Source organism: Patagioenas fasciata, chromosome Z, assembly GCF_037038585.1.
Source record: "Patagioenas fasciata isolate bPatFas1 chromosome Z, bPatFas1.hap1, whole genome shotgun sequence".
Lineage (NCBI taxonomy): Eukaryota > Metazoa > Chordata > Aves > Columbiformes > Columbidae > Patagioenas > Patagioenas fasciata.
Window position 1 is genome coordinate 27207 of NC_092560.1, and position 23976 is coordinate 51182.

Below are 23976 nucleotides of genomic sequence, written 5' to 3' on the forward strand. Positions count from 1 at the left end.
GTCTCCGGCGGCTGTTGGGGCAGCGGCTCCCCCGGTGGGCTCGGAGGCTGTTTTCCGCCTGTGTCGGGACCGGGCGCGATGAAGCCCGTTCCTGTCGGCAGCGGGATCGCTGCACGAATCCTCGCCCCATGGCGCCGTTGGCTCCTCAGCGCCCTCTCCGCCTACCTCCCAGCATGCACGGCGCCTCCCGACTGTTCCGCTCCCCTTGCGCGGTGATTGGCCCCTTGGCCGCCGTGGCCGGGAGATTTGAACGGTAACGGCTGCGCTGGGAGGCGGCTGCCCAGGCGGTGAGTGTTGTTCGTGGTCCCTCGCTCCCCGCAGTCCCCGGTGCTGGTCAGAGACCTCGGGGCTTCTCGCTTTTCTCTCGGCGGCAGGGTCCCAGGGAGGCCGGGAACACCCGGCGCCTCTCGCCTCGCAGCCCGGAGGTCCGGACAGATCCGCAGCGGAGTCGGGCTGCGGGTGGCGTGGGAGCAGCGCCCAGAGCCGCCTCTCGTCTGGGCTGCCACCAAGGTGCTGTCCGCCAAGGGAGAGGGTCGCTGCGGTGTGTCCGCTGAGGAGGAAACCGGCGGAGCCGTTGTTGTTACTGCTGCAAAGCAGCTGCCCGCTCTGGCTGCCAGGCGCTGGCGGGGGCGGGGGCCTGGAAGCCGCTGGTGTTCGATCTGACTCCCCTCGTGAATTTGCTGCTGGACGTGCAGCACTTGGCGGGGAAGGCAGGTCACCCCACTGCTGGTGCTGCAGCAAATGTGCAAAATTCAGATTCTGCAGGTCTGCTCAGAGTGGAAAAGCATGAACACTGGCTATGCTTTCTGCTTGCAGGTGCTGAGAAGAACTGCAGGTCCCTGTTCCTCTCAGAATGGCTGTAGGGGACTATGATGAAATTCTCAAGTACTATGAGTTACGTGAAACTATTGGAACAGGTAGGTATAATCTGTGAATACGAACGGGTATGTACAATCTGTCTAACATTATAGTATTTCTCAGAGTAAAGATTAGCTGTTATTGCAGAATATATAGGTCATGTTTCATGTGTGTATTTTGGGGGCCATAACTTTGAAAATGTAATTGGAAGTTGGTAGCAGTAGTCACCTTTCCTCTAATGAAGACACTGCACACTGTGGATGTTAGATACTCCAGTGTAACTGGGCGTACAGACAAGAAAGCATGTCATCACACTGCACTTTAAATGTCTCCTTTTCGAATTCTAGGCGGATTTGCAAAGGTAAAACTTGCGCGACATCTTCTCACCGGTGAAAAAGTTGCAGTAAAGATCATGGACAAACTTGCTCTAGGGGTAAGCCAAAAGACACTTAAAACTTGATAGCATCCTCTGCTGCTCTTGTGGAGTTCTCAAGAACACAGCGGTTTGACATGTCAAAATGGTGCCTACTTGTCCTGTTGGCTATTGATGAATGCTGTAGACAGAAGACCACCAATTTTGTGCCTCTTATGTAGAGGGCAGCATTCTCTGGCTGTAAAATTGAGAAAGTTAAAGATTATTACAGTAGTGCAAACAGAATGCTGATGAGAATATTATTTATTTATGTCTGTCCCTCTGGGTTTTGCTGGCCAGTATGCCAGAACTGTAGGGGAGTAATGGCAGAGCTGTTGCTGGATTGAATTTGAGAAGTTGAATTGTATACTGTCATATACATTCTGTGAAAGTTAGTGTTGCACAATGCTCTGATGCTTACTGTGATGTACAGGCTGTCAAAGTAATTCGCATTTTCATAGCTTTTTGTTGTGGTCTCTTAGGATGACTTGCCTCGTGTTAAAATTGAAATTGATGCCATGAAGAACTTGAGTCACCAGCATATTTGCCGTTTGTATCATGTAATAGAGACATCCAAGAAAATATTCATGGTCTTAGAGGTAAGAAGTGGTTTTTCCTCCATGGAAAAGGTTCCAGGTTTTAGCTGTAGTGGTAGATAAGAGTTTAGATGAAACCATGTTAAAAAATTATCTCAATGACCACTGTGTTCAAGATGCTGTAGTTTAAAAATGAAGCCGGTAATATGTTCTGTATTCTCTTATAAAGGTGATCTTCACTGTTTACAAAAAGTGAAATAACTTTAACTCCTACGTCTACTTTAGTAATTTTAAAATGCCATCAGCAGGATATTCAGGACCGCAGATGTCCCGTATGGTTGTCACCTCCTGAGCAATTTGTGTCACCTGTGATGTTAGTGTGATGTATCTGTTGCAAGACGTCACGCAAGGGTCGAATTCCTCTGCATGTTTGGTCTGCTGCAGTGCTGGCCTAGGGCATGCTGTGGGGCACTTGGGCACTCCTCTGGTAAAGGAGAAGGAAGGGAAGTGTGTCCTCTAGTTGCTGTCCAGTGCTCTTGTTTAGATTTCATTACTGTGTTCTAAATGCATTCTCTTCTTCCTGTCTTCATGCAGTACTGTCCTGGAGGAGAGCTGTTTGACTATATTATTTCTAAGGACCGCCTTTCAGAAGAAGAAGCCCGTGTATTTTTTCGTCAGATTGTTTCAGCAATTGCATATGTTCACAGTCAGGGATATGCTCACAGGGATCTCAAACCAGTAAGCCTGAATAGTAGTCAGATTTGCTCAAATAATGATGAACACTGATTTTTATTTCTCCGTTGGAGATCAGAGTAACTTATACCTTCTCTGTTCTCTTGTGCTTAGACCTCTCTGTCCAATATCTTCTGAAAGTGTATTATTTCTGCTTGCTACTATGTTTCTCATTGACTGTATCTGAGGAAAGATCTTCCTCTGAAAGAGAAGCAGAACAGTACACTCCAGTTGGGAGTGGAGGAAAGACACGGATCTGCCTTTCAGTGTTGCTTAGGCGTTTTTATTATCCCACTTACTCTGGCTTGTACCTGAAGGGAGTCTTTATGGTGCTAGTCTGTTGTGCAGACCATTCTGTTTTCATATCCAAAGCAAAATGTGACACTAATACTTTAAACAAGTGATGGCTAGACAGAGTTTTGAGGGAGACACCTGGTACTGGACTCATTGTGTGGCTTTTTTGTCATTGCAGAGTTTAAGCATAGGTTTAGAGAATGGAAGACTTGAGTCCATTTCTCCTTGAAGAGGTCAGAAATCTGTATTTTCAGAAATGCTGATCTTTCTCAGAAAAGCAAATTCTTAGTGCACAGGCATTTTCTTAGCTCATGAAATCTGTCCCCAAAAAACTTTTCCTCAAACAAAGTGTTACACGTACCTTTTGGAAGGAGTTGCCTTGTGGCTAGAGAGCTGATAGATTCATAGGGTCATGTCATAGCTTGGGTGGGAAGTGAATTCTAGAGGCTTTTGCTTGAACCTCCTGCTCAAAACCAGTGTCAGACCTGGCTTCTTAGGGCTTTATCCAGTCACATATTTCACTTCTCCCAAGGATGAGGAGGTGCAATTTCTGGGCAGCTTGTTCCACTCTCCACTGTCCCTATGAGGAGAAACACTTTTCCTTATTTCCAGTCTGAACATGTCTTAATGTGTGTTGTCTGCATGAAAAGGCTAACCTGAGGTGTCCGCTTAGGATTTCTTGTCTACAGGCTGAACAATCATTTCTCCCTCAGCCTCTCCTCACTAAGCGAGTGCTCCAGCCCCCTGAGCAGACCAGTGGCCATCCACTGAGCTTTCCTCAGTTAATGTCTTTCCTGTGCTTGGAGGGCAGAAGCCAGATGCACTCTTCAAGCTGTGCTGAGCAGAGAACTTGAGTAACTTACCCCAAACTACTAGCTGTTCTCCTTTCCATACAGTCCATGATGTTGCTGGCCACCTTTTCTGCCAGAGCACACTATTGCCTCACATGCAGCTTTCTGTCTAGCAAATCCCCACTGCCAGGCCCTTCTCAGCAGATAAGCGCTAGTATTCCCCATTTGAAATATGGGATATATTCATTAGGAACCAATCACAATCTCTAGAGGAGAGCTTTAGCTAAATACTAGCTGCTAATGACAAGAAGAAACCAGGTGAAAGAAAACGTGGTTCCTTGGGTTATGAAAACATTCGTTACTACTTTCTCTTTCACCAGGAAAATCTACTGATTGATGAGGACCATAATTTGAAGCTAATAGATTTTGGACTTTGTGCAAAGCCAAAGGTAAGTGTATCAGTTGCTTTCAAAGAGTAGAGCTGAATCAGCTACTGCACACACATAAAAGAATGCATGTGTGACTTTGGAGTGCAACGCTGAGACCCAAAGAACCTAAATTTGAGCTGTTTGCATAGTTGTAATCTGATCTCTAGTTACTTGGTAGGGCCTTAACTGTCTGAGACGGTAGTTGACTGTGTGTTATGCCCAGACTGTTAGATCTTTTTCTGCTCTTACACTTAATCTTTTATCATAATCTAAGGCAAAGATCACCTTGTATGTATAGCACCTGCTCTCACATATAAAAGCCCATGATATAAAGCTTATGTTGGTGTGTGTGTTTTTCCTTAATAAACTTCAATTATGTATGTCTTTTTTTCAGATGTAATTTTTGCATGTATATAGAGATTGTGGATTGATTAAATAGTTTACTCCAGTTATATTTACAAATGCTTGTACTGAGTTGTTTCCTGAGTCTAAAATTGGTTTCTAGAAGCCCTTTCAGTTTGTCAGCTTGACATGTGAGGTGTGTGCTGTTGAGAAATAATTTAATAGGAAGAAGATCTTACTGATCCAAAGACAGTTACTTGTCCTCAGATCATTTTACTTAAGTTAGCATCTTGCAGGCAATCAAGACTATTAGACTATCATCTTGGTGGTATAATGTTGTCTTTTGCTGGTCTGCTTAGAACAAAGCCCAGGCAAAGTTATAACATGGTGTTAACAAGGAAGAATTTCTAGTGTTTCTTCATCAATTATTGCATTAAATATTGGTACAAATAACCAGCTAACCTCATTCCCAGTAGCTCTTGGTTCACTTCATCTAAGTTCCCTCTCTCTTCGCAGTCACAAAGGAAAGTATTCTTATCAGAGGAGTGGCTGCAGAAAAGCCTGTTAGGATAACAGATGAATGAGCAGCTTGAGGTCTGCACATTTACAGGATGCTCATGGTCTTAGACAATTTTTGCCTAGTGAAGCCGTATATTATATCAAAGCAAAATATAAGGGGAATGTAGATGCACAGCAGAGGAGAATGAAGCCTCTGAGGCTGCTAACATGTTGTTGCTGGAAGACTTAAGCTGTATGAAAGCCAATGCTTCTGTATGATTGGGGTTTTTTATTACTCTAGGGTGGCCTTGATTACCATCTGAACACATGCTGTGGAAGCCCAGCATATGCAGCACCAGAGCTGATTCAGGGCAAAGCATATATTGGCTCAGAGGTACGTAGCACAGTTTTGTATTAGTTTTTTTTTTTTTTTTCTCCTGTGTATTTAGAGGTGATGAGGTTCAGATATGCTCACTTGGTTTCTCTTCTGAATGCCACTGGATAACATTGCTTCAGTAGTTCTGAGAAGTCACAGTCTGGAGTCACACATGGTGCTCTTGGCCACAGATCATGTAGCTGGCTAGTTTGTCTCTGCCTAGTCCTTTGCTATCTATGTTAGTTGCTCCATATTTCAGTGGTGTACAAAACAGCAACTTGAACTTCTACCTACTGCACATTCTTTGAAACAGCAATTTGTTATTACCAAACTCTTGTAAATTTTTGTGTCCCCTCAGTGTCTTGTATGCTTTACCAGGACTGTCTTTGTCTTGAAATTTGTGTATCAAAACTTGCTGTCTTTGTACTGCACAGTGTAGTGAAATTTGAGAGAATAAAAAAGGTGGCATTTATCCAGCTTTGATTCCACGTTGGAAACACTAGGAACTGCTGTTTGCCTTTGTCATCCAAAATGCTGCAGTCACGATCCCCTCAAACTTCCTAAGTTGCTGGGCTGTTGCAGTCAGTCTTTTTTCTTTCTACATGGCTTTGCATTGCTGTCCCCAACCCTTGGCATCTAACTCCTGCTTTCTTTTTTTTGTTTGTCTTGTTTTCCGTGAAGTCCGGTGCTTTTCAAGCCCCTTTTTCTTTACGGTCCAAGTGGGAATTACAGTATGAGGTTGTATGAGCAGGTGTACCTTGTCATGCCTATACAGAGAAGAAGCAATAGGGCTCTGAAGTTGACTGTAACTGTGCTGACAGCTACTGTAGTCTGTAATATGTTACCATACGAAATCCATTGTCTTGAGTTTGATTTCATTTTTGCCAATGAAATCCTTGTAGATTGATAGTAATGCAGCAGTTTGGTGGTCTAAGGAGAGGATATTGGTGCTCTAGCTTGCTCTAGCCTGACTAAATTGAACATTGAATTTGGGTTCTGTGCTTTCACTTGGAATGTAAGAGTTCTGTCCAGAATGAAGGAACCTACTTTTCATTAGGTGTACGTATGTGAGCTTTGCCGAAGAGGACAGTATTACCTGTCTGTAAGCCATTTTAGATAGATCACGGTCATGAACTTCCACTTGCTTTTATTTTTTAGGCAGATATTTGGAGCATGGGAGTACTGCTGTATGCTCTGCTGTGTGGCTTTCTCCCCTTTGATGATGACAATGTCATGGCTGTCTACAGGAAGATAATGGTAGGTATTGATGGTGCTAGAATACACTAGGAAGAGACATTGGTAATCATTACGAGAGGGCTTTGCTTTTCTGATGGCAGAACCTGTTCAGCCATGCCTTGGACAAAAGGGCATATCTGCTGAATTTTGTTACACTTTGCCAGTTTTCCTATCAATATTTTTTGTGGGTTTATTTCCATCCTCAGTCTGTCTTCGCTGTACTCTAGCTCAGTTCTATAACATGGTAGGAAATTGAGTTTCAGGAGAAGCATGGATTTTTGTTTCTGAGTCTTTATCTGGCTTCTCACTATATAATACGGAATAGAATTGAAAATATTTCATTTGATTTAGCAAAAATAATGTTTTTAAATGTCAACTATTCTCATGTCTAGGAAAAGCAGGATTTTGCATTTGCTATCATGATTTTGCCCTCCAGAATGAGGAGGCAACCTAATCAAAAGAAAAGGTTGAATAAACAGTAAGCAGTAGAATTCAGTAGATGGTTCTGTTTCCCTGTAAAATCCTCATGGGGCATTTGAACAGCTGCAGTTTCACATCCCACACATAACCCTACCAACCACTTCTAAGCTGCCATAAAATTTATGTTGGTAAAGCTTCCACTAAGTGAGTGGGGTGAGGAGTAGCTGTGTTGGGTAAGGTCTTTGGCTTCCTTTATCTCTTTTTCGCTCCCTCACCCAGAGTCTGATATGTCTAAAAAAAAAAAAAAAGCCCTAAAACAGGGTGCTCAAGGACCACTCTGGTAGGAGGCAACTGACAGCCGATCTGCTCAGGGAGTGATTTGGAGTGTGTAAGCCAGAGCTCTATAAAGTGCAGGACTGGTTAATCAAACAGCATGGAATTTTAGTCTGGAATTGGGGTGGGCTTGAGCACTTTGACAGAAGATCTGTAGGAAGCTCAGTCTGAGCTGTTGAAAAGAACTTGAAATAAAGGAAGCAATGGCTAACTGATCCAAGGAGATCATGTAAAAGTCCTGATACTCGGATGAGTCACTGTTAAAATGTTATGACTGTCCTACTTGCATAATCATAAAGTATCTTGAGTTGAAAAGGACAAACAAAATGCAGATCACGTGCGTTGCTTGACTTGGGTTTGTTTCAGAGTAAAACTGTGTTACAAAACAGCCTACAAACTATTTATAAATAGCTCATTAGTAGTGTCTGTAAAGATGTAACTTAAATTCTTTATGTATTGCTTTGACATCACAGGTTACCCTGCTTAGAAATGTTGCATACAAGCCAGGCATTTTGTTATTGACGCACTTGTTTGTAGAAAGAAAACTACCATGACAAATTGATAGTTACGCTATTTCACAATGACTGGTTACTGTTTTGTATTTATTTTTCTCCATTTTCATTGAGAAGGAAATGATCCTCTATGGTGAATTTGGTTTGTTTCTTGCCTACTGTTGTTGTACCTCAAATCTGAAAGCCATTTTCAATTTTCTTCTAATCAAGAATTATAAAAGTGCCAGTAAATAATATGATAGAAACTTATCTGTTAGATCTGCAACGTTTTTCCTGTCTACAGTGAGTAGAGATCTAAACTCTATCACTAGATGTAACCTAAATGTTGAGGATGATTTATTATTAGTATATGAAAAGTAGTGACTCCAATGATTGTTCACATTTCAAAGTGTTAATATAATTTGTCGATGCTCCCAACATATTTACATTTCTAAAACATCAGTATTGAGTTGATAGGATAAAACAAAGCAGTGGGTAAGGAGCAGTTTAGCTGCAAAAGTGGACTGAGCTGGAAATGTCACACAAGCTGAGTGGGTGGAAACCTCAGCTAATAATTCAAACATGGCGTTTTCCTTACTAATACAGCTGGGGTTTAGTACTACTATTAAATTTATCCAAGTGTTTCTTAAAACTTAGTTTGCATGTGCCTGCTGTTCTTCCTTTTTGTCCACAGACAACATCTGAGTAATATAGCAATTCTTTTTGAGCTAGCTGTTCAAGGTTCATTCTAAATTGCCTTCTTTTCTGCAGAGAGGAAAATACAGTATTCCAAAGTGGCTCTCTCCTAGCAGTACACTACTACTTAACCAAATGCTGCAGGTAAAGGCATCGCTTCTGTTCAATAGGTCTATGAATACTATTGCATAGGGCAAAACATTGATACAACAAAAGATTTAAACATTCACTGTTTAAAGAAATCTAGTTCTAACAAATTTTTGAAGAAAAACTTAATATTACCTTCTGCTGAAAATTCTTTGAGAAGAGTGATTTTTGTATAGGAAATATTTAAACTTTGCTTAATGATGAAACAAAGTCTTCAGGTAGCCTGCATTTGCTTGTTCTTAATTGTGCTACATGGATAAAAGCTGTTTTATCAACCAAGTTAAACAGGCTGGACATGCGCTTGAGCTACATAATAGGCAATCTATCCAATGCTAAATATTCCTGGAACATTTATAGTAACTGTAGGTTCTGTATATGCTTTTCATAGCTTGTGTGTTTGACCTTCCTTTTGGTGAAGCTATGAGACAGTATCCGTTTCCATTTGAGCTTCTAATCTCCCTAAAATTCTGATTAGAAGACAAACTGTTTCTTCATTTATTCTCCATGATTTAAGTATCAGCTTGATTTTTATCGCTTACTAGGTGGACCCAAAGAAGCGAATTACAGTCAAACATTTATTAAGGCACCCTTGGCTCCTGCAAGGTTATTCTGATGCTGTTCAGTGGCAAAGTAAATACCCAGTAAGTACGCCTGTCAGATGAATATTACAGTATATAATGTAATCTTCCTGGGCTTACTACTGTCCTCGCAGCATGAGGGTGTGAAGACATTTCTCCAAAGATGAACTTTGAAGATGGTTCCTTCCTGATTCTTCTTGCTGTCCAAACATTATTACTTTCTCCTGATTTCTCTTGAGGAATTTCAGATGTGTTTTTGTTGTATTCTGCAACTGGTGCAGAATTTGCAAAATAACTGACTTCTCATCAAAATGTGAAATCTTTCTGTGTATGAATGAGCAGCTGTCTCTTCAGGCTGCTTGGTCAATACTTCACTAAAGGTGCAAAACGCAAATGTTCTGGAGAGCATGTTAAACATCATTATGGCTTATCTTGTATCTAGCCCTCACTGAAAATTGATAGTGTGAATAAAAATTTTACCACATTGAAAGTATGTTTGAGCCGTGTCTCTGTCATTTTTTACTTGTATAAGAGACTAAGGTGATATAGAGAGGAAAAAAAATCTAGCTGTCAGCTGCAAGTTGTGAGAAGTTCCTGAATGTTTGCAGGCCATGTCTGCCTTTGCCCACTGGATGCCACTGTTTCTCCAGATTAAGAAGAGCTTTATTGTGCCGACAGCGTCTAGTGCTGTCTGGCTCTAGAAAAATGCATGTCTAGTAGCTTTGAATATTTAAGCAGAGATGAAAGTGTAGCATCCATTCTAGCAAAAACCTGACCGGCTGCCAGGCTTTCTTATTTGAATTCACAGCTGCTTGCCTAGAGGAGGGCCAGACTGTGAAGTTGCTGAACTTGCATGAGTTTTTCGGTCTGTTCCGTATTTAGGTACAATGCTAACTATTGAAAATACAAGGTCTAAAATCAGGCCACTGGGCTGCACAACAGTGGCACAGTAAGATATGGATTGTGAGACTAATTGAAAGCCTTATGCTTCAAATATCTATTGTGTTCTTGCAGCTGGGACATCTTGATGAAGACTGTGTAACGGAGCTTTCTGTGTTTCATAAACAGAGCAGGGAGAGTATATTGGAATTAATATCAGAGGTAAGTAGTATATATCACTAATTTATGGTAATTAAACATAGTAATGCTGTAAATAAACTTAATTTAAATTTAATAAACTGTTAATTAACAGGCTAATACTCATTCTCAAATATGAAATTTTTAATACTTTTCAGAATTAAGGAGCCCTTTCAGAACTCCAGAATTTATCCATAGCTACAGTTCTGAAGTTCTTTTTGTTTTTTTTCTTTTTCTTCCTTAATTGTGCTTGTGGTGTTTCATAAACCTTGTGGTCACTTCCCATCATGGAAAAATCCTTCTGAATCTCTGAAAGTCAAAATAGACTTCTAGAAATTCGTGGTTGAGCAACAGATGCCATTTGCTGCATTAACTCTTTGCTTTGAAATGGTTCAATAGCACCAACCAGTTGGATTATAAAACACATTTTTTGGGGGTTACTATACTTGATTTTTGAAAAAAGTTAATGTTTAGTAACTTTTGAAGACAAATGACAGAAGTTGAACTGACTACCTCTAGAAGAATTGTACGAATGTTAGCAATGATATTGCAAACTGTAGAAGAGACTTAAAACATGATGTGTACTCCAGGTTTAACCTGAATCTGAAAATTCTCCCTTGAAGTTGAATTTTTTGCTTCTTTGTACATGGCAGCAGTGATGGGGTTTTTTGCTTTGGAAAAAGTGTTAAGGTTTCCACATAACTTGTAGAAACAGACTTTTAAAATGTGTATGATACGTAAGATGGATTTGTGGAGTTAATGCTACTTGTTCTTCAGTTATAGGTAGTCGTATGAATAATCTGTCTACAAGGCAAAAAGTCCACATAGGTTTGTGGCATTTTCATAGTACTTCACTGCCTCAGTCTTTAATAGTAAGACCAGTAGAGCTCCAGGCACACAATCCCCTGAGCCAGAAGACAGGGACAGGGAGCAGAATGAAGCCCCGTAATCCAAGGGGAAATGGTTGGTGACCTGCTACACCACTTAGACAGACACAAGTCTATGGGGCTGGGTGGGATCCACCCAAGGGTGCTGATGGAGCTGTCAGAGGTGATCACCAAGCCACGTTCAACTATTTATGAGCAGTCCTGGCTAACTGGGGACATCTTGATTGACTGGAATTTTGCAAGTGTGACACCCATTTACAGGAAGGGCTGGAAGGAGGATTCAGGGAATTACAGATCTGTCGCTCTGACCCTGATGCTGGGGAAGGTCATGGAGCAGATCATCCTGAGGGCCATCACATGGCACATACAGGACAACCAAGCCATCAGGCCCAGTCAGCATGGGTTTATGAGAGGCAGGTCCTACTTGACCAACCTGATCTTGTTCTACAAGTGCACCCACTTAGTGGATGAGAGAAAGGCTGTGGATATTTGTCTACCTGGACTTTAGTAAAGTCATAAGTGGTGTTCCCAGGGCTCAGTTTTAGCGCCAGTTTCATTTAATATCTTTATGAGGTATCTGGATGAGGGGATCGAGTGCACCCACAGTAAGTTTGCAAATGACAGCAAGTTCGGTGGGAGTGTTGATCTGCTGGAGGGTAGGAGGGCTCTACAGAGGGATATGGACCAACTGGATTGTTGAGCTGAGGCCAATTGTCTGAGGTTCAACAAGACCAAGTGCTGGGTCATGCACTTGGGTCACAACAACCCCATGAACACTGCAGGCTCAGGAAGAAGTGGCTGGAAAGTGCCCAGTGGAAAAGGACCTGGGGGTGTTGGCAGCAGTGGCTGAACATGAGCCAGCATGTGCCCTTGAATCCTGGGATCACTTTTGGGCCCCTTATGACAAGAAAGCCTTTGAGGTGCTGGAGTGAGTTTGGAGAAGGGAACAGCGGTGGTGAGGGGCTGGAGCACAAATGTGATGGGAGTGGCTGAGGGACCTGGGGGATTCAGCTGGAGAACAGGAGCTGAGGGGAGACCTTCTGATCTCTGAACTGCCTGAAAGGAGCTTGGAGCCAGGGGGGTCGGGCTCTGCTCCCCAGGAACAAGTGCCAGGACGAGAGGAAATGACCTCAAGTTGCACCAGGGGAGGCTGAGGTTGGTTCTTGGGAACAATTTCTTCCCCAAAGGCCTGTTGGGCATTGGAGCAGGCTGCCCAGGGCAGTGGTGTAGTCACCGTCCCTGAAGGGGCTTAAAAGACATAAAGATGAGGTTCACATGGTTTATTACTAATGTTGGTTTAACGGTTGGACTTGATGATCTCAAGCATCTCTTTTATGATTCTATGTAGGACTTCTAATCCTTTATAGCTAATTTAAACTAATGGTAATATGCTGCAAACCTGTCAAGCATTGTGCCAATGTTCCTCACACAAGCAGAGTTGCTGAAAGTCATGCAAAATTTTGTGCCACTCATGAGGGAAGAATGAGGGGAGAGTTCAAAAAAAATTGAGACTTTGTTTGAAATATTAGCTAAACTGAGTGAATAGCTTTGCCATTCACTTCAGTAGATAAGCTGCAGCCAGAATCTTAGTTTTCACTGCAGTGAGCATACTACAACCTAACTTGCAAAGAACAATAACCGTAGTCCGTTTTCTTGATCTCAAACACATAGTGTGGATAAGCTGAAGTCTGAAACTACACTTAGGTGATCAAACAAGAAGGATTCACATCAGTTAGAAAAACTTGTAAAAACACAGAAGTTTTCAGAAGGCTGAGCTAGCTTTATACTTAAAATGTTGCTAATAAGGAGATTAAAATATTCCTCTCTTTTTTTCCCCCCAGTGGAAATATGACCAAATGTCAGCAACATATCTCTTGCTTCAGTCCAAGAAGGCTCATGGCAAGCGTGTTCGCTTAAGGGTTCCGTCTCTAAGAGGGCATAGCAGTACAAAACAATCAGTAGTCCTAGAGGTAAGTTTTTGAATTCAACAGAACAACAAACTGATTAAAATGCTGCTCTGCATTACCAAAGTTCTGCGTGGGAAAATGGACTGGTACCCTAAACATGAGTAAGAGAACATGTGTGCAGTCAGGCAAAGTCTTGGTCACTAAATAGTTCAGCCTCCTCATCAGCATGTTTTAACAAGCTGGGCTGCTTCTAGGAACTGACATTACCAGAGTAACTATCCGGGAGAACATGGCACCTTATGAGTACTGCAGTGTATCTCCCTTAGGCTACTCATGGAAATGGACTAAAATTGCCCATTTTCTGGCCTATGTGACCATTCCAGTTTTTCCTCTGTGATACCTACCTTCTTACTGCATTCTCTCACAGTAGTGTCCAAATATTTTTGTACCTTGCTAGTTGCATTTAGCATAGCTTAGTAAGTGAATTCTTCTAAAGCATCCTGGCATGTCATCTGGGCAGCCTACTTTGAGATGACATGGACATTTTGTGAGCTGATGGTCGAAGTGGAGAGACCCATTCCTTCCTCATCTGTTTCCCTTTGAAATGCAATCCCAGACAGAATTCTGTTTGAGTAAAGGAAAGATGTTGCTGATGTTTTCCTGATGAACTGGATTCTTGAGTGGTTTTGTATATTTTATGGTTATTTCTGTGTTTCCTGTAATTTCTAGGGCACTTCAGAACTTGTCCAAAGTTGCCAAACTGCTTGCAGTATCGTATATGATTTGCAACTATATGTGATGTTGGTGATACTCTTGTATATTGGACAAACTCACAAGCATTCAGTAAAATTGCAGACTTCCTGTTAGACTTTCCTCCTTAAACTATAGACAATTATGTAAAATTGTCAACTAGCCATGTGAATGTGCTCTTCTCTGCATAGAGACAAGCACTCAGAATAAATGCTTTCTTAAACATCTGATTCAGTTGCATGTAAGTAATTTCAGTTCACTTATCTGCGTTTCAAAGTCGTTTATGAGAATTCCAGAGTTACCAGTGCTGCATAACAGGTTATGAATCGTAAGTGTTGCTGAATATGCATAATGTGGTATCTGTCATCATGGGGAAGGTCCTCTAGGTTTAATAGTTGCGATGCCGTCAAGCTGTTATACCATAATTAGGAACTTGGAAAGAAGTAAGATTTAGATTGCAGTGACATTTTTCTGATTAAATCTTCCTTGTGAAGTGCACGAAGTGCAGTAGCATCATCTCAGTTGAATCTTTCTTTTCAGTCTGAAAAAGCTATGACATATGAAGATGTGTCTGACTGCAGTGAAGTGCCACATGCATTTGGATCCATGGAATTTTCTGAAACAGCTTCACTCTCTGAAGAATCTCCGTTAGAAGAATTTATTCTGAGTAGTCACAGAACAAAGCAGGTGTTTGAAGAATAAATACCAGTTCCTTTAAAAAAATACTATTCTAAAGTTTTAAAAATCTTATTTTCATTATACTTAAAGCTTATTACATGTTTAAACATTTGGTGGACCCTGGCCAAGGGGAGTTACAAACTGAGTAAAGAAATGTTTTAAATATATAGCTGAACATAAATAGTGGCTTCCTCTAGCACAATTCATTTGATGAGAACTTGAGCTTTGACATTTGATTTACATAAAAACAGCATATAGGGAATGAATAAAGGAGGCAATGGGGATTTTAAAACTGATGGGAAAAGAATAAGGTAGAGCAGAAAAGATCTTGGAGCTAGGCTAGAGCTGGACAAGTCTTTGAAGAAGTTCATCCTGTTTGTATGGGCAAGAAAGTGCAAAGAGGCATTTTCTCTTGCTTATTCTCCCAAATAGCAAGCAACAGGATAATAGGAAATGGCCTCAAGTTGCGCCAGGGGAGGTTCAGATTGGATATTAGGGAAAATTTCTTCACAGAAAGGGCTGTCAGACATAGGAACAAGCTGCCCAGGGCAGTGGAGGAGTCACCATCCCTGGAGGGGTTGAACAGATGGAGATGAGGTTTTCAGGAACATGGGTAGTGCTTGAGTTAGGATATGGTTGGACTAAGATCTTGAGGGTATCTTCCAACCTAAATGATTCTAGAATTAAAACTATACAATCAAACCAAATTAAAATTCTTAGATGTGTGTAGATGAGCTGGTGGGGAATAGTCCTAGATGTGCAAACTGAAAAATTTGGAAGAACAAATAAATGGCAAATTACTTGATGTTTATTAAGAGGTTATAGAAGAAATCAGAAGGACTGAAGAGTTTTAACTGTTTTGCTGAATATGCAAGGATTGTATGGTATTTTGAAGCTGCATTGATTTTTATAATTTACTTGTCTATAACATTCCTGAATGTGATAAGAATACAGCAAAGGATGCCTCTTTTTTTTTTTTTTTTTTTTCTTTTGTCACATCTTTCGTAGCATTCAAGGCATGATGTTCAACTAGATGCTACGGAATTCACACTGTCAACTCCAGTGACAAGAAAAGTGGCATCAAAGAAGCACAAAAACAAAGAAAATTCTGGTACAGAATCAGCTTTAAGAAATGAAATGCCCTTTGCGCTTCCTGCTCCAAAGACTCCTTTTGCAAAGAGTCAGATGGAGACACAAGTACAAACCATACCTGTTCAGGCACCTGCCATCAAAGGTATGTTGAATGTAACTAACGAAAACTTTAAATATATGTGTTACTTAGGAATTATTGTAAATTCAGATATGGACAGAATAGTTGTGTATTCAACACACCTGATTCTGGAAGACTTTACTTTTTTTGCTACGTTCACCAGCTTGGTTCTTCTAGTATATATAGTAAAGTGCTGCAAGAGATTTGACCACACAAGAGGCCATGTTACTTGTATGTTAATTACAGAAGTTGTTGCTCCTTACAGTATCAAACATGCATGCATTTTGCCACACTCTGTCACAGAGTCAAGTGCCACTTTCGTAAAACTTGCATCTGGTTCCACTTGTCCATGAAGGCTGAGAACACAATTTCTTCTACACGCTGTTTTTTCCTTGAGTGAATAGAAAGGTATACTTTCAGTCAAGTTTGCTTTTATCGCTTCTTCTAAGAGAAATCCAACTGGATTCCTCATGGTAGCATATCAGCGTTTTCACAGTAACAGTCCAGTGGCAGTGAAAATGCTTCTGTTAACAATGTATAAATCTTACAGTTATGTGATAAACCACAGAAATCTGTCTAAATTATGGCAGCTTTTCCAGATTACCAGAATTTTCTGTCCTCAGCCTGACCAATCTGTTATGAAAAATGATGGATCTTGTATGTATATTAACATTCCCTTCATCCATTAACATAAAAGCCTTGGTGTTCATACTGTAAATGCTAACTCTGTCCTTCAAATGCCAAAGACCTGTTATAGTAGGAGACTCTTAGATGCTAGGGAACATTGTTCAGAAACAGCATGTCTTTGCAGCCTCATTCAAGTTATAAAGGATCTTGGACACACTGCTGTTTAATACCATCTTTTGTGAAGGACTTCACAGAATCATAGAGTGGTTGGAATTGGAAGGGACCTCTGTGGATACCCCAGTCCAGCCCTTCTCATACAAGGTCACCAGAGCAGATCACACAGATCGGTCCAGGCAGGTTTGAATGTCTCAGAGGAGGAGACTCCGCACCCGCTCTGGGCAGCCCGGTCCAGGCTCTGGCACCTCCCAGCAAAGAAGTTTCTGCTCATGTTCAGATGGACCCTCCTGTGTTTCAGCCTGTGGCTGTTGCCCCTCACCCTGGTGTTGGGCACCACTGAACAGAGTTTGGTCCATCCTCTGATACCCACCCTGAGATATTGATCCCATTGATCACATCCCTCTCAGCTTCTCTTCTCCAGCTGAACAGCCCCAGCTCTCTCAGTCTCTCCTCATCACAAAGATGCTCCAGACCCCTCAGCATCTTTGTGTCTCTGTGCTGGACTCTCTCCAGTAATTCCTTTCCATCTTGAGCTGGGGAGCCCAAAACTGGATCCAGTAACTCCAGATGGGACCTCACCAGGGCAGAGCAGAAGGAGAGGAACAACTTCCCTCAACCTGCTGGTCACACTTTTCATAATGCATCCCAGGCACCACTGGCCTCTTGGCCACAAGGGCACATCAATGGCTCATGCTCAACCTGTTGTCCATCAGAAATGCCAGATCCTTCTCTGCAGAGCTGCTTTCCAGCAGGTCAACCCCAACCTGTACTGGTGCCTGGAGTTGTTTCTCCCTGGTTGCAGCACCCTACACTTGCCTTTGCTGAATTTCATTAGGTTCATTAGGTTTCATTTAATGACGTGGACTACGAAGACTAATTGTTTGAGTTTGATTTTTGTCTGAAGATGGTATGTGGTAACAAGTGAAATTTGCCTTAATAGAAAATTGAAAAAGCAGAAGTAGGTAGTCTTTCTGAAATGCGTAACAGAGAAACACCATTTCAGCTCATTTTGATTAGATATTTCTGAGGATTAAACAATTAAAAGCTAATTCTTTGTTTCATTGAAATATCTTTGATTCAGGAAAGGTAGTAATAATACCTTCTTAGATACAGAAAAATGGAAGTATGCATTGGAAATTTCAAGATCGTCATTGTCTGAGGCCAGGTGCAATTCTGTACAGGACTGAAACTTCCAAATTCGGATTCAATTGTAACAACTAATTTGCAAACTGTTTCACTTGGTGTTTGCTTCTGCACATTTCAAAACCTTGCTCTGCAGAACTCTGTCAATGTGTGGGTAACAGAACTTTTTAGGCTGTTATGTAGTGTGTGTTGTTAAACGTGGCTATACAAACACACCCTCTATGTAAGGGAAGTGGTTTGATGAAGAATGCAACTATTCGACACAGTGAATTTCTCAGTATTTACTCTGGGATCAGTGGAAGAGTAAGAAAGCAATTCTAATCCTCTTCCTTTCCAAATTTTTAATACTGAACTGCACTGGTTGGTCTAAGGCTTGACTTGTAGAGCCCTGGGGAAGCCAGTCACAGTTTTTATTTGTAGAGTAGGGGTAATATTGTTATATTGAAAACATATTGTATAATTTTGAATATACAGATAGAAAAGGGGTCTGGTTTCAAAAATAAATGAATAACAAGAAATCCTTGCTGAGAATTTTTTCTTAATTGTAAAAACGTACTTGCTTTCGCGTGGATGTGTCTTTCAGAGACTCAGTTCACTACAGTCACCCCAATTAAGAAACCCACAGACCCAGCAAACACAGATGAATTAACACCAGCTGAGGTTCTTCCTGAAAGAAGGTAAATGTCGAGTTATTTATATACAATTCTGATTTAGAGCAGCACGGCTTTAATCCACGTACTGCCTAGGAAGCCTTTTTATAACAACAAGCTGTTATTTCCATTAGCTTGGTATGAACCTTACTAAAGCTACTTTCTACATTCACTAGAAAGCACTGAAGGCAAAGGCGTTTTAAAACTATGTAACTCAACTACCTTTGAAATATATTCCTATTTTCCATGATGTAAATTCCTTCTTATTCCAGTTCTCCAAAGGGCTGCAGTTTCTGCATACATCTCTGGCTTCAAATTTCAAGTGATTTTCAAACAAACTCTCATAATACACTGCGCTTGCTTTGGTTTTCTTCATTCTGTTGGGTCTGGTATATTTTAGTGATATATCTGAAATAACCAATTTCTAAACACTGAGGAAAAATTACTAATTAATTTGTTTATGTAACAGGTGTAATTCAGTGGAATTAGGTCTCAACCTAGCTCATGTGGATAGCAGTCAAAAGAAGAGAAAAGCCAAAATATTTGGAAGTCTTGAAAGAGGCTTAGATAAAGTGATCACAATGCTTACTCCAAGCAAAAAGAAACGATCTACTAGAGATTGTCCAAGGAAACTTAAGGTATGGTTTCTGTACAAATCCTACATGAAAAGTATAATTACTGAAAGCATCCAAGACCTTTAGAAATGGTCTTGTGAAACTTCTGTGATCTGATTTGCCTGCATTCCGCAGTAAAGTGCAGTTGCTCTTAACGGGGATGCATTAATGTGATTATATCCCACTTGGTGCCAAGAGATTTCGTGTTAGTTGGCTCACGCAAGTCACCAGCAGATCAAGGGAGGAGCCTGGCCATTGCTTTTTATTACTTATCCTAACTGAAAATTTTTCACTCATCTTATTCGTATAGAGATATTGCTAGCTTTTGCACTGAAAAAAAAAATAATAATTTTGATAACATTTCTGGCTTAGGTTTCTGTAGTTTCACTAGTGATATATCTGTTCCAAGACAGTCTTTACATGTCAAGAGAAGCTGAGATTAGACTGAAAGCCTAAATAACTACACCTTGTGAAAGAATTTCTGACACTGTTTCTGGTTTTTAAAGTTTTGATGTCACTGTACCAGAGCCAGTTGGCTCCTTATTCTTCTTTAAGTAACCATAGAAAAAACAGTTCCTCAGGTAGTGCATTGCACAGAGCACTTTAAAATTGCATGAATAATTTTTACGTACCAAAGTTGACTCACGAGGTTAGTAATAGTTTTGTAGAATACACACCAAATGGCATTGGCATAATACTAGTGTAGTGAACAGAATTTTATACACCACTCCAAAGCAACTAGCATAATTCAAAAGTTCTACAAGGAGGAATTTATACTTGCATCTGTAGATGACATGTTTGAAAAACATTATTAACATGAAGGTGGCAAGGCTGTTACGGCGGCATAAACAGTTCCACAGAAATAAGTTATGTGTACCTTCAACTGCCTGGCTCCTGGAGTTGCAGCTGTTGGGGCACCTACTATATATTAAGAGCCTTGCAAAGGATCATTTTGTGTTTAGTAGCCTGTGTAAATGGAATTCAGCTACTGTATTCCAGCTGAAGGCTTTTCTAAGAGGTAGTTGTCAGACACAAGCTGGCAGTCTTACCGGTTCAGGACACATATTGGGCTATAAACCTCACTAGCTCATCAAATAGGAGTCCAGATTGTGCAAATAATTCGGGAACCTGAGCAATTGGAAACAAAAGCTAGATCTTCTGTGTCTAAAATATTTCATCATTCTGCATTGGTTTCCCTTGACAATAGTATATGCAAAATTACCGATGCACGTCTAGGGACACCGGAGTACAATAGAGGAAGATAGAATTTTATTTCAGTGTTACAGAAGTTATGGTTGGGAGTTGTATACATTTTAGGCTGAATGCAAACTGTAAGAACCAGAGACTTTTACTCTGAGTTTACATCTTCAACCTATGTTCATTTCTGAAGCTATTTTATGATCTTGTCTTCTTATCTGCTTCTGTGACTTCAGATTAGATAGAACATTTGCAGCATGTTACAGCTGGTATAGAATTAATTTCATTACATATGGGTGTCTTAAAGTTGTTCAATAAGTCACTTATTGGACAAGTCTGCTAAATGAAGTATTAGATGCATTATAAAAACCCCTATAACAGTAAACTTATGAGTAGAAACTTACCCTTTTTAATATTTTTAATATGGTGGTGCTTTAGTCCTAAAAAAACTGCCTGACGCCATCACTGTTGGTTGATATTGGAGGTGCTCGGTCTCAACCAGACAAGATGCTGTCCTGGTGGTGGGGTGTGCAGGAGGCCATGTGGCCATCCTCTATGGTCCTCCCAGAATCACCTCTGGCTACATTTGAGACTTCTAACAGCCTCTGTGCTGACCTGGCTCGTCACTGCTAATTTGGATTTTATGATGGATTATAGTTCATATGTGCTTCGATATTAATTGTCCAGCAGTTGTTGTTCAGTGTTCCTGTTGCTACTACAATGTCTTAATTGTGATAATTTTGGGAAGTCGAAGCATTTATCAGTATGGCTAGCTGTTCAAAAGCTTTCTTTATGGAAACTTTTCATGATGTCTTCAGTTTTAAGAGATTTTTTTGTTCCTTGACTCTGTGGTGTGTTTTTTGTTTGTTTGTTTGTTTTTTTAAATGAACTGTCTACTTTTAGGCACACTATAATGTTACCACCACTCAGCTACAGAATCCAGAGCAGATGTTGAATGAAATAATCACCATTCTTTCAAAGAAGCATGTGGAATATGTTCAAAAGGGGTAAGTGTAAAATATGATTACTTCAAATTGTATTTGTCTAAATAAAGTGAATAAAGTTGAGCAAGTGAAGTATTTAAACTTGCTTACTCAGCCCCACATTGTAAAATACAATAGTTTTATAGAAAGTGTACAGAACACTAAATGAATGTGTGCAATAAAACTTGTCTACCCAATGCAAAACAATGTTATTTGAGTTCTAGTAGAGCTCTCTGACTGACAGATATCAACCAATAATAGTGAGGTCACTCTTAGAGATCTGATGTGAATTTTGACTGTCTCTTGTGAAATTGCAAATACAAAAGGTTAGTTAGGGTACAGCCATATGACCAAATCAGACAAATTGAAGGAGGACCCGGGTAATTATAGACCGGTCAGCCTCACCTCTGTCCCTGGGAAAGTAATGGAACAGCTTATTCTTGGTGCCATCTCAAGGCACATCAGGGATAAGAGGGTCATTAGGGGCAGTCAGCATGGCTTTACCAAGGGTAAGTCATGCTTGACCAACCTCATAGCCTTTTATGAGAATTTAACAAGGTGGATGGATGATGGCAGAGCGGTGGATGTGGTCTACCTTGACTTCAGTAAAGCCTTTGACACAGTCCCTCACAGCATCCTCACAGCTAAATTGAGGAGGTGTGGTCTAGACAATAGAGTAGTGAGGTGCGTTGCAAACTGGCTTAAAGAGAGAAGCCAGAGAGTGGTGGTCAATGGTACGGAGTCCAGTTGGAGGCCAGTATCTAGTGGAGTGCCTCAGGGGTCAGTACTGGGGCCAATATTATTCAATATATTCATTAATGATTTAGACGAGGGAATTGAGTGTACTATCAGCAAGTTTGCTGATGACACTAAGCTGGGAGGAGTGGCTGACACGCCAGAAGGCTGTGCCGCCATCCAGCGGGACCTGGAGAGGCTGGAGAGTTGGGCGGGGGATAACCTGATGGAATTTAACAAGGGAAAGTGTAGAGTCCTGCACCTGGGCAGGAACAATCCCAAGTTCCAGTATAGGTTGGGGCATGACCTATTAGAGAGCAGTGTAGGGGAAAGGGACCTGTGGGTCCTGGTGGACAACAGGATGACCATGAGCCAGCACTGTGCCCTTGTGGCCAGGAAGGCTAATGGCATCCTTGGGTGTATTACAAGGGGGGTGGTCAGTAGATCGAGAGAGGTCCTCCTTCCCCTCTACTCCGCCCTGGTGAGACCCCATCTGGAATATTGTGTCCAGTTCTGGGCCCCTCAGTTCAAGAAGGACAGGGAACTGCTGGAGAGGGTCCAGCGTAGGGCAACAAAGATGATTAAGGGAGTGGAACATCTCCCTTATGAAGAAAGGCTGAGGGAGCTGGGGCTCTTTAGTTTGGACAAGAGGAGACTGAGGGGTGACCTTATTAATGTTTATAAATATATAAAGGGTGAGTGCCACGAGGATGGAGTCAGGCTCTTCTCAGTGGCAAACAATGATAGGACAAGGGGCAATGGGATCAAGCTGGAACACAAGAGGTTCCACTTAAATTTGAGAAAGAACTTCTTCTCAGTGAGGGTAACAGAGCACTGGAACAGGCTACCCAGGGAGGTTGTGGAGTCTCCTTCCCTGGAGATATTCAAAGCCCGCCTGGACACATTCCTGTGCGACTTCACCTAGGCGTTCCAGCTCCAGCAGGGGGATTGGACTGGATGATCTTTTGAGGTCCCTTCCAATCCCAAACATACTGTGATACTGTGATAATGTGGATACCTTTTAACCCTTGTTCTTGGCAGTTAAAACATTAGCATCTAGCCAAGAGATCAGCATTTTAAAAGCTGCACAGAATACACACACTTTTGTATGGATTATTTTAATTTGTAGGATTTACTAACTTAGACTAAGGTACCAAGAGTAGGATTGATTCCTAGTTCTGGTCCAAGCCTAATGTCTTTTTCCTAACTTCCTAATGCATGAAAGAAATGTTGTGCTCACTTAAGAATATGCATTTTCTAAAGTTCTTGCATATTTAAATGATAAGCATAACCACTGATGCATTTCCAAGAGCAAAATCTGGAAGGATACTGAATTGTGCATTAGCACCTTCTCCCAATATAATGATTTAAACTTCACATTCCATTTTTCCACTTTTCACACCAGCTGAGCTGTAACCAGCCTCTCAGAAACAAGGTCTCCACAGAGGGGAGGGTGGTCTTGTCTACGAAAAATGGGAACATCTCCATCCTTCCAGCTCTGCACTCTGAGAATGTGGGTCTGGGGCTAGCAGTGGTTCCTGTGACTGGATAGAACATTGATGCTACATATTAGTACTGAGGCATAACAATAGTGTTCTGGGACTAATGTACTCAAAGCTCTCAGTTCACTACATTCTTTGTTATGTCCCAGTATTCGCAATAGCAATTGGATAATTTTTATGAAGTGCTTTTATTAATTCATAATTGCATTCCAAAGCAAATATTAAACAATTCAATGATTATTCCCTTTTTCCTTTGTTTTGTACAGTTACACCCTGAAATGTCAAACACGGTCAGATTTTGGCAAAGTAACTATGGAGTTTGAGTTAGAAGTGTGTCAACTTGGTAAACCTGAAGTAGTGGGTATCAGGCGGCAACGGCTTAAAGGTGATGCATGGGTCTACAAGAGACTGATGGAAGACATCTTATCTAGCTGCCAAGTGTGACTAGCTGACGCATGTGCTAAGAAAGCAGCAGGTTTGTGTTGAGGCTTTCATTGTAATGCTTTAGAAAAGTCTTTTCAGAAAAGTAATTCTTTGTCACATTCACAGCTGTATTTGAAAAATCTAATGTCTTTCTTGGATTTTTGACTGTCCCTCTTTGTACATATGCCTTCTGTATGTTTCCTTTAGTATCAATTTTTAAATAAATGTTCTTCAACATCACCAGGAAA

The 23976-nt window shown here is 41.1% G+C and overlaps 1 protein-coding gene across 6 annotated transcripts; it reads left to right on the forward strand.

Moving 5' to 3' along the window:
• Nucleotides 1–181: 181 nt before the first annotated feature.
• On the forward strand, nt 182–23976 carry MELK (maternal embryonic leucine zipper kinase). Of its 6 annotated transcripts, none has more exons than XM_065860528.2 (18): nt 182–287; nt 817–917; nt 1206–1291; nt 1753–1869; nt 2401–2544; nt 4004–4072; nt 5193–5285; nt 6426–6524; nt 8519–8587; nt 9133–9231; nt 10183–10269; nt 12974–13102; nt 14330–14476; nt 15476–15701; nt 18208–18301; nt 18744–18912; nt 20989–21092; nt 23572–23976. In XM_065860528.2, the coding sequence occupies exons 2-18, from the start codon at nt 854–856 to the stop codon at nt 23747–23749; spliced, it is 1974 nt and encodes a 657-aa protein (XP_065716600.1). In that variant the 5' UTR covers nt 182–287; nt 817–853; the 3' UTR covers nt 23750–23976. The 6 variants fall into 6 exon arrangements, with proteins under 6 accessions (XP_065716600.1, XP_071658176.1, XP_071658175.1 ...); XM_065860529.2 differs by lacking the exon at nt 182–287 and adding an exon at nt 321–510; XM_071802075.1 differs by lacking the exon at nt 14330–14476.

Excerpts from the sequence above, each read along its gene's own strand:
- MELK (XM_065860528.2), top strand. The coding sequence starts at position 854 with ATGGCTGTAGGGGACTATGATGAAATTCTCAAGTACTATGAGTTACGT. Across the intron at positions 9,232-10,182 it reads AGTGGCAAAGTAAATACCCA|CTGGGACATCTTGATGAAGA; the intron begins GTAAGTACGCCT and ends GTGTTCTTGCAG. Across the intron at positions 14,477-15,475 it reads GTAGTCACAGAACAAAGCAG|CATTCAAGGCATGATGTTCA; the intron begins GTGTTTGAAGAA and ends CATCTTTCGTAG.